This window comes from Canis lupus, chromosome 33 (assembly GCF_011100685.1).
Source record: "Canis lupus familiaris isolate Mischka breed German Shepherd chromosome 33, alternate assembly UU_Cfam_GSD_1.0, whole genome shotgun sequence".
NCBI classification, from domain to species: domain Eukaryota; kingdom Metazoa; phylum Chordata; class Mammalia; order Carnivora; family Canidae; genus Canis; species Canis lupus.
In genome coordinates this window covers 13,187,134-13,202,135 of record NC_049254.1, presented here as the reverse complement: position 1 = coordinate 13,202,135, position 15,002 = coordinate 13,187,134, and the positions used below count along the sequence as shown (strand labels likewise).

Here is a 15,002-nt window from a genome sequence, read left to right as displayed (position 1 = left end):
GCTTGTGACTGCTGTAGACATCCAAGTGGAGAAGATTAGTCACTTGAAATGAAAGCTCAGGAAGTCCCAGGAGAGACTGGATTAGGAATCCTTTGATTGAGCACCATTAAAGAGAATCATTAGAATTTTAAGTGAATGATTAGTGGCAGAAGGATCTTCCAGAGCGAGGGGGTTGGGGAGGACCGGAAGAGAGCATGTTGTGGAAGACTTGATCATGAGTCTTGGGGAGAATGGGAGAAGAGTAGGCAGGGACAGGGAGGGTGGGCCTTTCCTTCAAAGAGGATCTTGAGATCAGCAAGACAGGAGGGGAACACAGGACAAGGCAAACACATATTTTTGTAAGTTGAGTACAAAGAACTGACAGGTGGTGATTAAGATGGAGGAAAGAAGAGGGCTAATGATGGGAGAGCCTGCAAACCACCGGAAGGGGGATGTAGACAAGAGAGACGTCACTTCCTCTGAGTCAAGTAAAATAGAAGTAAGTTGGCTGAGAGGCAGGTTAATTTGAAAGCAAGGACTGGGGAAAAATTATTTGCTCACGTGTCGTTGCAAGTTGAGTTATAATTTTAATGAGTCACGTGAGATCTCGTGTAGGTGATGGTAATAACTGACTCACAAGCAGAATTGTCCCTTTCCTTACTGGGAAGTTATGTGAATGAACAGGTTAAATAGTCATCTTCAGGGAAAGCCTGAGACCCTGAAAAAATTGTGTAGTGTCCCTCTCACTTTCTCCTTCTCTAACAGTCTTCTGTAGGTAAAAAAACAGGTTAAAATGAATATGGTACAGAATCCCTGAAGAGAAAAATGAGATCCATAAAAGAGTTGAAATAGGCCGTCAGTGCTTTACAGTTATAAAATGCTTGGTGGCGTTTATTACCCATGTTCCCTACTGGCTCCACTCCTGTACTCTTCCTGGTACACTGCCCTCACCACCTCCTCCTCACTACGCTCCTTACTGCAAGGCTCATCAACCTTTTTTCCACTCTGCTCCCAGGAGCACTTTGGCTTTTTTCCATTCCCATCTCTTGTGCATTAGTTGTGCATGTACCCATTTTATTTGTCCCATTTGATGTTATATATCTATAGTATAGGGAATGTCTTCGACTTTTCCTTTATCCCCCGTGATCCCTTGCCATTAGCAAACACTGAAGAAATATTTACTAAATTAACATAATGATTTCCTTCTAACACATGACAAAACGAAGCTAGCGGAGATGAAATAACAGGTTGTAAGTGTAGAATTTGACTGTTCAGAACTAAGGTCTTCCAGTTCCCTCAGCTGTTTCCCTATTCTTTACCTCTCTAGAGCCGCTAGGCAAGTGCTAGGGGGCATGTAAGGGGAGAAAGAGTGAAAGGATGCATTAATACAGAAGCCTGGAGTACCTGGGTGACTCAGTCAGTTGGGTGTCTGCCTTCGGCTCGGGTCATGATCCTGAGGTCCTGGGATCAAGCCCCACATTGGGCTCCCTGCTCAGTGGGAGGCTTGGTTCTCCCTCTTTCTCTGCCCCCCTGGCTCCCACTCTCTCTCTCTCTCACTCTCTATCTTAAATAAATAAATAAAATCTTTTTTTTAAATAAATAAAATCTTAAAAAAAAAAACAAAAATCCAGATGACCTAAGCAAATACCAACTGAATCACTTTTTACTCTCCCAGAATCCAGTTGTTATGTCATTTATCTGTGTCACCACTGATGTGAGTCCTTTGTTACTCTCTGATGTAGGGTCATACCCAAGATGCTGAACTAGAGCTCTGGTTGTTCTTAGGATATCTCTGATGGCAAAGAAATACATAGAGATCGTTAGTGCCCTTTCCAGAATCATATATTACATTATTAGCACAGATATCCCATTTAAAACAAATCCTCTTCATATACAGCCTTGCTTGTAGGACTTCTAGGACTACCATCCATGTAGCACCTGTCACACATGGATGTATTTTAAAAGTTATTTTGTGTACAAATATCTGTAAATTAGTAAAGAAAGATCAAATAAAATGTATTTGTAAGTGAGAAAAGTCATAACATATAATTATGATCAGGCTGGTGCCAAATAGTCCTGTGTCTTCTTGTCATCCTTCTCCCTTAGTTTCCTCTATACCCACCTTAGCTCCTTTCTTCCTCATTTGAAATTGGGCTTTTCTTAGCTACCTGCCAAAACCCTCCTTTTGAGTTATTAACTGAGAATAATTTAAAGTGGTACATTTAACCACAAATATTTGTAACAGCACAGAATTCTCCATTGGTAGATTTTATTTGCTGAGTTAAGTGGTGAGGGAAACATGTTTTTGCAGCTACTCTGCATGGTATTTAGCAAAATTACATCATGATGGCAATGACCTATTATATCTAAAAATGAAGTGCACTCTGGATATGTAGTATGGGGCCCATACCAAAAAAAGACCTTGTCATACAAGAATTTTTGGTAGCACAGTCTTGAGATCTAACTTGGTTCACACATGCCTTTTTATTTTTATTTTTATTTTTATTTTTTTTATTTTTTACACATGCCTTTTTAGATTTTCTTCTTTCCTCTGTATCAAACCTACATGACATGGGATTTATACCATTTCATGAAAATGTAAAAAATATCCAATAACATCCCCCTTTGTTTGATGGAGATGAAGCTGAAGTTGAAACCAAAAAAAAAAAAAAATCCCATTTTTGCAAAGAATATTTTTCTGGCAGTAACTTGTCTTTTCACTGCCCTTTATTTTTATAACTCTAACTTTGGTAGCTCTGATAGTGCCTTTTTCATTGTATACTGTTTAAAATTTTGTTAGTGGAGTCTGTCTCTGGTAACACAGATCTTATCTACAAAGGCCACTAAGACAAGAGGACATAGGAAACTTATGTGGAACCAGATGTGTTCTCCATTCCCTTGGCCCCTTTATTCTTTCCTTCCAATTATCTATGACATGGGCACTGGGTGATTCCTTTAAGAAAACAAGAACAATGATAGAAAATGCATCATGATTATCCAATGGGATGGTCCATCTTAGCTTACCTGAGACATACAGAAACTTCACAGACAGTGAGCCCACAGTGAACAAACTACCAAGGACATCTCAAACACCACAAAGATGTGTCAATGCTTGGAACAACCAGTTTACATTTATTTTGTACCAAACAAAGCAGAAAATAACTCTATAGTCGAGTTATTTCTTCTTTTGAGGAACCAAAAAAACAGTAAATATAGTTTAAAACAGAGAGACAGAATGTAGTTAAACTTGAAATAAGCCCAGTGAATGGACAATATCTCTGGGTTACAAGTTGTGGTTCCTCAGGAGAGATGGCTGGCCTAGAAAGAAGCCATTGGATGAATTCTTCTAACTCTGTAGCACTGAGGAAAAATCTCCACTTTCCTCCATGGACAAAAGTTAGCTTGATCCATGTACTAAAGTCTGGGTAAATATAAATATTTGACTTTGCTTTCTTAAAGCTTCTTAATGCATTTTGATGGTTATTTTTTCCCAGAGTTTTAACTTTGGGGGAAATTGTTTTCTCCTCAAGATGATCAGTGAGCTCAGGATAACTGGGCACGTTTTCTGGTTCTGCTGAAGAGATTCCATAGTCTGTAGAAGCCAAGGTGTTCTTCAGAGTTTCTGGTTGTATGAGTTTGTGAAGTTGTTCTATGATCTCTTTACCCCTCTCTCCTTCTGGAACTTCTAAACAATGTATGGTGGAGCAAGAATTCTGGTTTTCTAGTTCTGTCACCTTCTTCTTTAAAGCATTGATGTCCTTTTTCATTGAGAAGATATCTTTAGTTATTGTGCCTTGTTTGTCTTCATTAATATTCATTCTGGTTTCCAGGATATCTATCTGCTTCTGATAAAAGTCAATCTTTTCCTGGATTTTGGATACTACACTGACAATGTCAGTCAGTTGGCTGACGAGATCAATTTGGGCAGTTTTAATATATTGGAGCATTGCTCTAAGACTCATTTCTTCATCAGTAGTGATGTCATCTTTATCACAATCATAGGAAGTCGAGGTTGGATCTCTAGTTGAATCTGGGTGCTGGTTCTTATATTTATGGTAAACATTTTTAAGAGATCGTCTGATCTTGGAGAGATTTGAAGTCCACATCTGCCCAGCAGCAGCTTTTGCCCTTTTGGTTTGAAGTCTGTACATCTTTCATAATAAAACAAGAGATAGGGTGTTGGGAAACCTGACCAAAACCAAAGGAAGAAGCAGTATCAGAATGAAAGATCTTTTTCTTACTATTTGCTGGATGTCTTTCCTGATAACATCATTGAATGCCCTATGGAGAACATTGAGGGCAAGAGTAGGCACTCTTAGGTGGTTAGCTCCTTATGGGGCGGTCCAACTGGAGAGCTCTGTGACATAATGGTCAACTGCGTGGAATCCTTTAAATGGTAATCATTGACCTGGTGCTGATGTCACAATAGCACCTGGCTTGAAATATATTTAACCAGGGTGGCTCAGTTGGTAAAGTGTCTGACTCTTGATCAGCTCAGATCTTGATCTCAGAGTCATGATTCAAGCCCCACATTGGGCTCCACACTGGGCATAGAGCCTACTTAAAAAGAGGGCAATCATTCTCAAAAATTTGTCTCACAGGACACTTTTTACTCATAAAAATTGAGGAACACATCTTTTTTTATGCAGGTTATATTAATATTCCATATTAGAAATTAAAGCTAAGAAAGTCTTAAGATCAATTTATTAAAATAAAAAATTAAACTCATTACATCTTAAAATAAATGACACCGTTTTATGAAAAATAATTATATTTTCCAAAAGAAAATAAGTGATTACATATTTGCAAATGTTTTAAATACCTGGATTAATAGAAAACAGATTGATTCTAATATCTGCTTCTGCATTATTTCTGTTGTGATATCTTGTTTTGGTTGATGGATATGAAGAAAATATGGCCTCATAGAGATATGTAAGTGGAAAGGAGAGAGTATTTTAACAGACTTTTCTAATAATTGAAGAGTTTATTCTTTGCTACTCTGCCAAAATTTGACAAATGATAATTGTTTAAAAATTAGTTGTCATGTGTTACCTTAGACCAGGTCAGTACTGTTACATTAAAATTCATTGGTCTATCTTCCATTTTAAATATACGTGTAATACTATACATTGGTCATTCAGAAAATAATGATTCACTGAATCATGAAGATCTTTCAAATGATAACTAATTTTATTATATAATATCAAAATATCATATTTATTAATACTGCCACCAACCTCACCAAAAAAATCTTTGAGTATTGGGAAGAGGCCAAGCTCATAGTGGCAGATAAAACTTTCCAAAATTCTAATACTAGCTTGAAAAGCTTGAAATTTATTAAGCTTGTTGATGGTTTTTCATGAAGTCACAAGCTCCCTACATTTCCCTTTTGTTTTTGCCAAAATGCCAAATACCCAAATATGAATGTTATAGTTTGCTGTCAGTTTTTCTTTCAAGTAAAAATGAAGTTCCATGAAAAAAAGCAGTTAGTTCAGTTTGTAATTCAAATAGTTACCTTTCTTGGCTACAACTATTATACTTTGGTACACAGCAGAAGTGCTTTAGGTGTACTTCCCATCACCTCACACAAAATATTTAAAACATTTACTGAAAGATTGAGATTTAATAAAATTAAAATTTTTACTGTTTCATCAAGACATTCTGGAGTTAAGCTGGCTATTTCTTATATTCTTTTCTTTGAATGAGTGGAAGTGAAAAATAAAGTCACTATTGACACAGTCTAGTACCTCTGCTTTGGTTTGTGTTAAGGCACTGACAGTTTTATACACCATTGCTTTTGCAATGCAATTTGCAAAATGCAAACGTCAACACAATGAGAAAGGCAAATAGTGGCTTAATATTATTTTTGAAATATTTTTGCTCTCATGATCCATTGTATGTCATACTTTGAGAACCACTGTCTTAGAATTTTAAAATAATATATTTCTTATGTTTTTCTTTGTAGATTTTTCTAAATAACAGTACTTGAAATCCAAACCCTTTGGAATAGTAAATACTTTGTCTACTTTATGTATTGAGGTAAAAACTTCATTTCATTCTCTGGTCACATAGGAATAAACATTTTGAATTAAAATGACATGATAACCATTTCTCTTACAGTGCAGCCCCACTCTACTAAAGAGGATAGTCCTTCTTGGATCAGTGTCAGTTCTAAACCCCTACTAAATAACTCTTTCTCCTATTTATGCCTAATTGCAAAACCAACTTTGACCTAGATTTTGGTATAAACTCTGAATTTAGGAAAAAGTAACAAGAATTTTTGCTCATCAGTGATAATCTGGGATTTGCTTTACTGTCTTATCTTTGAATCCCTATTTAGTAACCTCACCAAAACTTCTAGAAACCTTTCCAAACTCTTACTGAGGAAAAATGTGCTCCTGGAAACAGACTATCACAGAAATGGTATTTGGAGTCAGAAAAGGTAGCATTCAAAGCTGTCCTATTTACCTTGGCCAAGGCCATTCTATCCATCAAGCACTACAGACACAGTGCTTATTGCCTATGAAGTTTTCAAAGGCCAATGAAAATATTTGAGACTGGAAAGAAAAAAAAATTGTCTCAGAACACTAAAAGAAAGCTGCAAGATTGAAACGAAGAATGTCTAATTAAACATCTCCAGAGTGTACTATTATATCACCTACATTGTTAAATTTAGTATTAAAATTTCATTACAGTTGGAAGAAATTTGTAGATTAGATATTTTTACTTTATAAGAATTCCCAATTAAATTTAGAAAGATTACTTGTAGCAAATACTCCCTTTGAGTTAATAACAGCTAAGTCTTATTGGGTGCATACCAGACACTGTATTAAATATTAGTTTATTTGACTAAAGTTCAGAGAAATCAAGTAATTTCCTTTTCTGCTAAAAAAATGGGCAGAGTCAAAATTTAAATCCTTACATTCTGGTTCTAGAGTCCAGTACCTCTACTGCCACATAATCATGATAAAAACATGTATTTGCCAACTCAGAAAGAGATGGAAATTTCCTTTTTGTTTGTTTTGGGGGAGGGAGAGAGGGGGAGGAGGGGCAAAGGGGAAGGGAGAGAGAATCTCAAGTGACCTCCATGCCCAGCACAAAGCCCAATGCAAGGCTCAGTCTCACAACCCTAAAAGATCATGACCTGAGCCAAAATCAAGAGTTGGACAGTTAACTGACTGAGCCACTCATGACCTGAGCCAAAATTCTAAATAATTTTTAGAAAAATTACATTATACAGTTAATAGAAGACATTTTGATTAAGTTTTTATTTGTTTAGCAGTATGAAAACACTAGAGATTTAGTTGGTTATCCCATTTATCAAAGCTACTTGAAAAAAATTTGTAAAGACTTTAGAAATTGAGCTATCTCTAATTCAAGTAAGTAAAAATGAACATTTACAGGTTTTTCTTGACTTATTACAGTAACAGTATAATAACTATAATAAAGAACAATAGAATAAAATTTTTAACTAAAAATATTCATGTATACTGATTATTTTTATAAAACAAATTAGTAGGGATGCCTGGGTGGCTCAGCAGTAGAGCATCTGCCTTTGGTCCAGGGCGTGATCCTGGAGTCCCGGGATTGAGTCACACATCGGGCTCCCTGCACAAAGCCTACTTCTCTCTCTGCCTGTGTATCTGCCTCTTTCTCTGTGTGTCTCTCATAGAATAATAAATAAAATCTTTAAAAAAAATTAAAACAAATTAGTTTGTTTCAGAACTCTGCTCTGAGTGTGGAGCGTTATGTTGGGTCCAATCCCATGATCCTGAGATCATGACCTGAGCTGAAATGAAGAGTTGGCTGCTTGACCAACTGAGCCACCAAGGCATCCCTTTACTAATTAATGTTAATGAAAGAAGCCTCAGCTGACTGGAGCTTGTTAAATAGTGGAAGGCTGTAGTGGGCAAGATATAAGCCTATCAATTTGGGTGAAGTTGTGAGAGTAGTCAAGAAGTGAATGAGGAGTGCCTGGGTGGGTTGGTTGAGCATCTGACTCTTGGTTTTGACTTAAGTCATGATCTCATGGGTTGTGGGATGGAGCCCTGCGTGGGGCTCTGCACTCAGCAGGAAGTCTGGTTGAGAATTATCTCCCTCTGCATGCCCTATCCCCCACTCATGCATGCATGTGCAAGCTTTTTCTCTCTCTGGAATAAAAAATATATCTTTTAAAAAAAAGTGAATGAAAGTGGGAGTTGAGCTGACTCCCTCTCTTAGGGTTCCTGTCAGATACATGAAAACATTTAGGAAGAAAATAACTTGACGGACTGGAACTTAATGGTAGGCTCCTACAGAGATAAAAACAATGTCTTTCAGGGGACAGGCTTTTACAGGAATAGTATTTGGGGCCAGAAAGGCTAGACATCAAGGCTGTTGTATTTACTAGCTCTGTACTCTTAGTCAAGTAACTAACGTTTCACAAGCATGCACCTATTTCATAAAGTGATTTGAGAATTAAAGTGCTCAGTATTTTAAACCCTTTTCCTCCTCTTAGACCACCTCTTTCTCACTCTTCTTTCAAAAGACAGCAAGAAATGGTTAAGAGTTTTAAGCTTTAGCTCTGTACTCTCTCTCAATCTCTTAATCTACCTTTTCTTTACTCATTCAACCAAGAGGTCACTCCACCATGTGTATGACCAAAGCATAAAGCATGTGCTGTCCACCATTCAGTTTATCATGCCGATAAAGCATTTGGGTTAGAAGGAACAACCAGCTATGGTATCAGGGAGACTGGCATTGAATAACCACTAGAGAGATGACTCTGATAATATATATGATTATTAATATTTAAAATGCTGGTGTTTTTAAATAATCCAGTTAAGAAATGGGCAGAAGACATGAATAGAAATTTTTCCAAAGGAGGTATACAGGTGGTTTATAGGCACATGAAAAGATGCTCAACATCTCTGATCATCAGGGAAGTATGAATCAAAACCACGATGAGATCCACCTCACACCTGTCAGAATGGATACAATTAACAACAAAGGAAACAACAGATGTTGATGAGGATGTGGAGAAAGGGGAACCCTCTTACACTGTTGATGGGAATGCAAACTGGTGCAGCCACTCTGGAAAATGGTGTGGAGATTCCTCAAAATGTTAAAATAGAACTACCCTATGATCCAGCAATTACACTACTAGGTATTTACCCAAAGGATACAAAAATACAGATTCGAAGGGGTGCGCATGCATGTACCCCAATGTTTATAGCAGCATTATCAACAATGGCCAAACTATGGAAAGAGGCCAATGTCCATCAACCGATGAATGGATAAAGAAGATGTGGTATATATACAATGGAATATTACTCAGCCATCAAAAAGAACAAAATCTTGCCATTTACAATGACATAGATAGAGCCAGAGTGTATTATGCTAAGCAAAATAAGTCAGTCAGAGAAAGACATACCATATGATCTCACTCATATGCCAAATTTAAGAAACAAGACAGATGAACACATGGAAAGGAAAAAGAGGTAGACAGAAAAGGAAGCAACCACGAAAGACTCTTTAAAAAAAAAGATTTTATTTATTTATTCATGAGACACAGGCACATGAAGAAGCAGACTTCCCACAGGGAGCCTGATGTGGGACTTGATCCCAGGACCCCAGGATCACGACCAGAGCCAAAGGCAGACGCTCAACCACTGAGCCACTGAGGCACCCACCATAAGTGACTCTTGATGATAGTGAACAACTGAGGGTCAATGGAGAGAGGTGGGTGGGGGATGGGCTGAATAGGTGATGGGTGTTAAGGAGGGCACTTGTGATATCAGCGATGAATCACTAAATAAAATAAAATAAAATAAAATAAAATAAAATAAAATGCTAGTGTTTTTGAATAAGCAAACTATAAACTAATTATGGTACAGTCAAGATTACATAAAATTACTTTAATTGACATCCTTTTTAATATGCTTTCTTGAGAAGGAGAAAATGGAGTAGAATTCTAGCTACCTTGCTAGCAACTGGACATGTTCTGTAACCTTTATGTAACACCCGTAGTCATGTGCTATTGCCATGCATTCCGTAGGGATTGTGGTCATAAAAAATTATTGAAGGTCTGTTACTTCCCCCACACAATGTGAGGACCAGGCTTACAAGAATCTGAGCTCTCCCACCTGCATAGACCTGTCATGGGCAGAGTGAGATGACAGAGGGAGGCAACAGGAGCCAAGAAGGTCTTTCTAATTTGCTCGGGATGGCTGACCCAAGGGGGTAGGAGTGTGTTCATTGTATCTGGTGTTGCACAAGTAGTTACGAAGGACCCAAAAGTGAAGCCATTCTTGTTCTACTTTTCTTTCTTTTCTGGCCACGATGAACAGAAGGGAAAGAAGTTGATGTCAGAGCTGTTGCACTGAAGCAAGGCAGAGAGGGGGAGGAAAGCAAAGGCGTCGTGTTTGTAAGGCAGCGGAGTCTTGAGGCAGTGAGGCCACACTGTCAGCTGGAGGAGGTAACAAAGCCCAGTAGCACTGATACGGCAGTGAGAGAACCACTTCCACTCTGTGCTGTCAGGAAATGTTCATGATGATACTTTAAATGTAGGACAGTAGAAGCCAAAAGGATCAGATGAATACTTCTGAAGAAATGATGGGATGATAATTGTCTTTTACGTGTACTTTTTCAGTACTGCTGAAACTGTGTGGTTTCTTTCTAGAATGCCCTCCATCTATTTATCACCCAGTCAAACGTCTCATCCATTTGGGGCCATCCAGGTAATACTTTCCTTGTCCTACCTGCTCTGATTCTCTCTGACCAGTGCCCTCTGTCCTCCTCCCACCCACGCCCAACGTGTTCTGGGCCCCCACCTAGCATATTGTACTGTTACTGGTGGTGCGTCTCTCTCTCTCTCTCCTCTAGACTATAAGCTCCTTGAGAAGAGAGACTTGTTTTTCAACTCTGTATCCCCAGTGTCATGACGCCCAACATATGGTTGGTGCCCACTAGATCTTTATTCAGTGAATGAATGAAGGTGCCTGTGGATGATTGCTGGAGCACGTTGGAGCTCTCCCGAGCCTATTTCTATCAGGGGCTGCAGAACACATTGCTTGTCTCATAGAGAAGAATCTATGATAACTTTTCTCAGTTCCTGAGGGATCATTTAAGCAATTTTGGGATAGGAATTTAATAATTGCATCCCCAAAGACCTGAGGCAGTTAAATGGCAGGAGAGGTAAATTGAAATCAGGTCAATGGGGATAATTATGAACCTGGAAACAGCCAAGGCATGGGTAAGAGAGCCCGTAATGATGGTAACAGGACAGGTGTTAATGGCCCTGACACTGCAGGGGACTAAGGTACCCGGCATACGTCCCCCAGTACTCCCTGTTATTTCTTTCAGGCCTCTGGGGAGCCACAGGTACTCGGGCTTTTCTCTCAGCCCCTGCAGGAATGCCCACAAATGCATTTGTCATCGACCTGGGTCCTCAGGCACTTATTTCTATACTCGTGTCATCTTATACTCTGAACTTCAATTTACAATGAACTCTCTCTTGCTTATCTAGACATACCCTTCACCATTTAGTTCCAGAACCCTGGGGGCACATTAGTGTTTTCTGTAATCTCTCCTCCCTGTCATCTTCCTCCAGTCCCTTCTGTCACGCGTGGCTCTCCCTGAGAATATATTATATAAGGTTGCTGGGTTTCTGTGATTCTCAACTTCACCTCTTGGTTTCGCTTCTCAGATATTACTTTTAAGCCTCTGCTCCCTTTAGCTTATGACAGACACTCTTTTTATAGGTCTTTGTAAATCCTGATGTGCACACCTGATGGAGCCATAAAAATAAATGGCCGGAAAAAGGAAGAGAAAGGCAAAGAGGTGATTTTGCGTAACCATTCATCTCCTTTCTTTAATGGAACTGCTGCATAAATTCAGTGGGTTAGTCTAGGTAAACACCTCTGTTTCATCGGACTTATATCATTTAGCAGATTTTTTTTGGGGGGGGGCCCTGAAGTGGTGGAGCAGCTCAGGATTAACCCACCGTCTTGCTCCTGAATTGCACTGTACTTCACTTAGGGAACGCTGCAAATGAAAAGATACGGTGATCACACAGGAAGTGAGGATTTAAGATGTCAACAAATCCAGAAATCATAAAGTGCAACAATTGAAGAACATTGGTTTTCCCATTTCTAACTGAGCGCTGGGTGGCTGGCTGCATTGTCACAGCGGGGTGTGTTAATATGTTAGGGTAGCCTTAATCTGAAGAAAAAACTGGTTTAGTGCTTGGGTTTCCAATTGTAATGATGTTTTATAGGACTTCCTGACTACAAAATCCAAGGAGCTCTCTTTTTCTCAGTTTGTGAGATGTGAAAAATTGCAACCGGCTTCCCATTAGTAGTTCTCACCTTGCAAGACATCTATTATTATGACATTTTATGTTTCTGAGGGAATTTGCACCAATATCTGTGCAAAGTAAATGTGTATTTATCCCTTGGCTCTGTTTCTCCTTCTGTTATTAGTTTGCTTTCTGGTCCTCGGGCCATATGCCCTCCCATCCGATTTCTTCTACCAGGAGAAACAGTCATGGTCGTGTCCTGATCCTGGAAGAGTGCCGTAAGGGTTAACACAGAAATGTTTGTTACATCTGAGTTCCTAATTTATGTAGCACCTCTTAAGAACTATAAACTATTATCATTATTATGCCCTGTTTCTGAAGTGTTTCTTTCCTTCAGAAGTTTGATTTTAGAATTATTTCCTCTCTTTCTTTAAAGCTGTATGTATCCTTTCACCTGGGTTTGGAGTACAAAGATCTTATTTAACCTTCCAAATATATTATTTCTCCCTACACATTCTGATTACATGCAAAATAGAAAATGCCCAAAAGGCAATCATAAAACTGAAGGTTTTTTTTTTTTTCTTCACTTCCTTCTCTACCTAGTTTTTACAGCTGCAATCAGAGGACAGGTATTCATTCATTGTTTTAAATATTTATTGAAGCCCCCCCCCATGTGTATAGCTGCTGTCGCTGTTTCTGTTACACCGAAGCCAACTAGAGTAGCAAAGATATTTAGGAATGTGTAGTAAGATTGAGAGTGTGACTTTTTTTTTTTTTTTTTTTTGGTCTTTTTTCTGGAAATTTGAAGTCTTTTCCTGGTGGTCTTCATATAGGGTTAAGGATCAAGTGACAGAAATGGAGAGTGACAAGGCAGTTCTATTAGACACATATTTCAATAAATTTAAGCTTCATTTTTAAGGCTAATGGTTATGACTCTCATTGTAACCTGTGAGACTTAATTAGCACTCATCCTATGTAGATGCCCAAGTTTTCTCCTTTATCATAGTGTAAGATGATAGCAAGCTGGCTTAAGCCCTTGGGCAATTTACATATTAAAATAGGTGAAAATCTTTATCATAACCTCCATAGAACTTTACATTTAAGTTTTTAAATAGCATTTAAAAAGAAAAAGAAAGCCATATTTCTGGAAATTACTTTTTTTTTTTTTTGGTTATTAGAAATGAGAGCCGAAGTAAAATGAATGCCCAGGCTCATTGCAATGTTCGAAAAAGTGACATAATTACTTAAAACTTAGCAAAACAGAGGGGCTTAACTTTTTTGGCTTCAGTATCCCTTTGAGAATTCTATGAAAGCTTTGCACGCTTCTTCCAGAAACAGCACACACATACAATTTTGCATATAATTTTAGGCAATTCTTAGATCTCTCTCCTCTCACCTGCCCCCAAAGGCACTTATGGACACTATAAATTATCTGTTAATTATACCAGGTTAGAATTCCTGACAGTATGAGAAGAAGGGTCACTCAGCCTCCAGTATGTGTTTATGGATGTTCTGCTTCTATGGGGCGTGGAGCCTTTAGGTGGTTTGGTTCAAGAACTTGGAATATGTGGAATGCAGAGAGTAAAGGCAGTTGATTATCTGGGAATCAAAGGAGGGAGAGGCCTGTGGAATGTAGTGGCTTGGGGATGGGTCCAGTGAGGACCTTTAAGAATGAGTGAGGTCTAGGACTCTGGGTGGCTCAGTTGGTAAAGGGCCTGACTCTTGATTTTGGCTCAGTCATGATTTCAGGGTCGTGATATTGAGCCCTGTGCTCTGCACTCAGCATGGCATCTGCTTAAGACTCCCTCCCTCTGCCTCTCCCCCCATCCCCAGTCACACACGTGCTCGCTCTCTCTCTCTCAAAAAAAAGAATGAGTGAGATCTGGATAGATGAGTGTAAGAAGGGTCCTGTAGGCTCTGCGCACCATGACATCAGGGGCTCTATGCGCTTTTTCTTCACGTGCAATATGTATATGCATACAGTGTATGTGTAGTCTAGATAGTATGTATCTGTATATAGACTATTTATAAATATATCCATAAACATACAGATAATAGTGTCTTATGTCTCATTTCAAGTGAGGAGCTTGAGCCAAGAGCAATGGCATCAACCCGGGGCCGGAGTTCCACCTGCACCTTTGACGCAAAGTGACGGAGGGGAATGTGGGCTGCTGGTCCAGGCATCTCTAGTGATCAGTGAGGAGCATGGCAAGTGTTTTATGAGTTATTGGAAGGCCAAAGCTGCAAAATTAAATATTTAACTTGATCATTCAGGAACTAAGAAACAACAGAAGTGATCTATCCAGTGTATTATTATGAAATTCTCCTAGGCCTTTCGACTGGACCTTGGGAGTGGTGATCACAAACAGGAGGATTGGACTCCTCCTCCCACATCCCCCACAGCAGAGGAGAAGCTGTCTCCTCTGGTTTGCAGTTTTCCCACGAGCACAGCACCTAACTTCCCACAGTGGGAGGAGAGAAGGAAAGCCTTTGTGGGACAACCACGTCGTTTTCAACTTTGACTCCCCCCCCCCCCTTTCAGTACCAATTTTAAAGGAACTGCTATTGTCAAACACGGAAGCTGCTTCATCTCCACCCCCACCTCTTTTCTGGCCTCCTCCTTCGTCTTCCTACCTGAGCGTGTGGGCTCCCTACCTGCAGAGTCATTGCTGCAGTGCAGTGAGTCAGCTGTGGCTTTCCTTTGTTCGAGGATGTAATTTAACCATTAGCTATTATTTAATTAAAT

At 39.0% G+C, this 15,002-nt stretch overlaps 1 protein-coding gene across 1 annotated transcript; it reads right to left on the bottom strand.

The window, feature by feature from the left end:
- Window positions 1–3,082: 3,082 nt before the first annotated feature.
- Window positions 3,083–4,354, bottom strand: CCDC54 (coiled-coil domain containing 54). The gene has a single exon (XM_038582478.1). The coding sequence runs from the start codon at window positions 4,128–4,130 to the stop codon at window positions 3,144–3,146; it is 987 nt and encodes a 328-aa protein (XP_038438406.1). The 5' UTR covers window positions 4,131–4,354; the 3' UTR covers window positions 3,083–3,143.
- Between the last annotated feature and the right edge of the window lie 10,648 nt (window positions 4,355–15,002).

Bases quoted from the DNA above. Each gene is read 5' to 3' on its own strand.
- CCDC54 (XM_038582478.1), bottom strand. From the start codon at position 4,130: ATGTACAGACTTCAAACCAAAAGGGCAAAAGCTGCTGCTGGGCAGATG.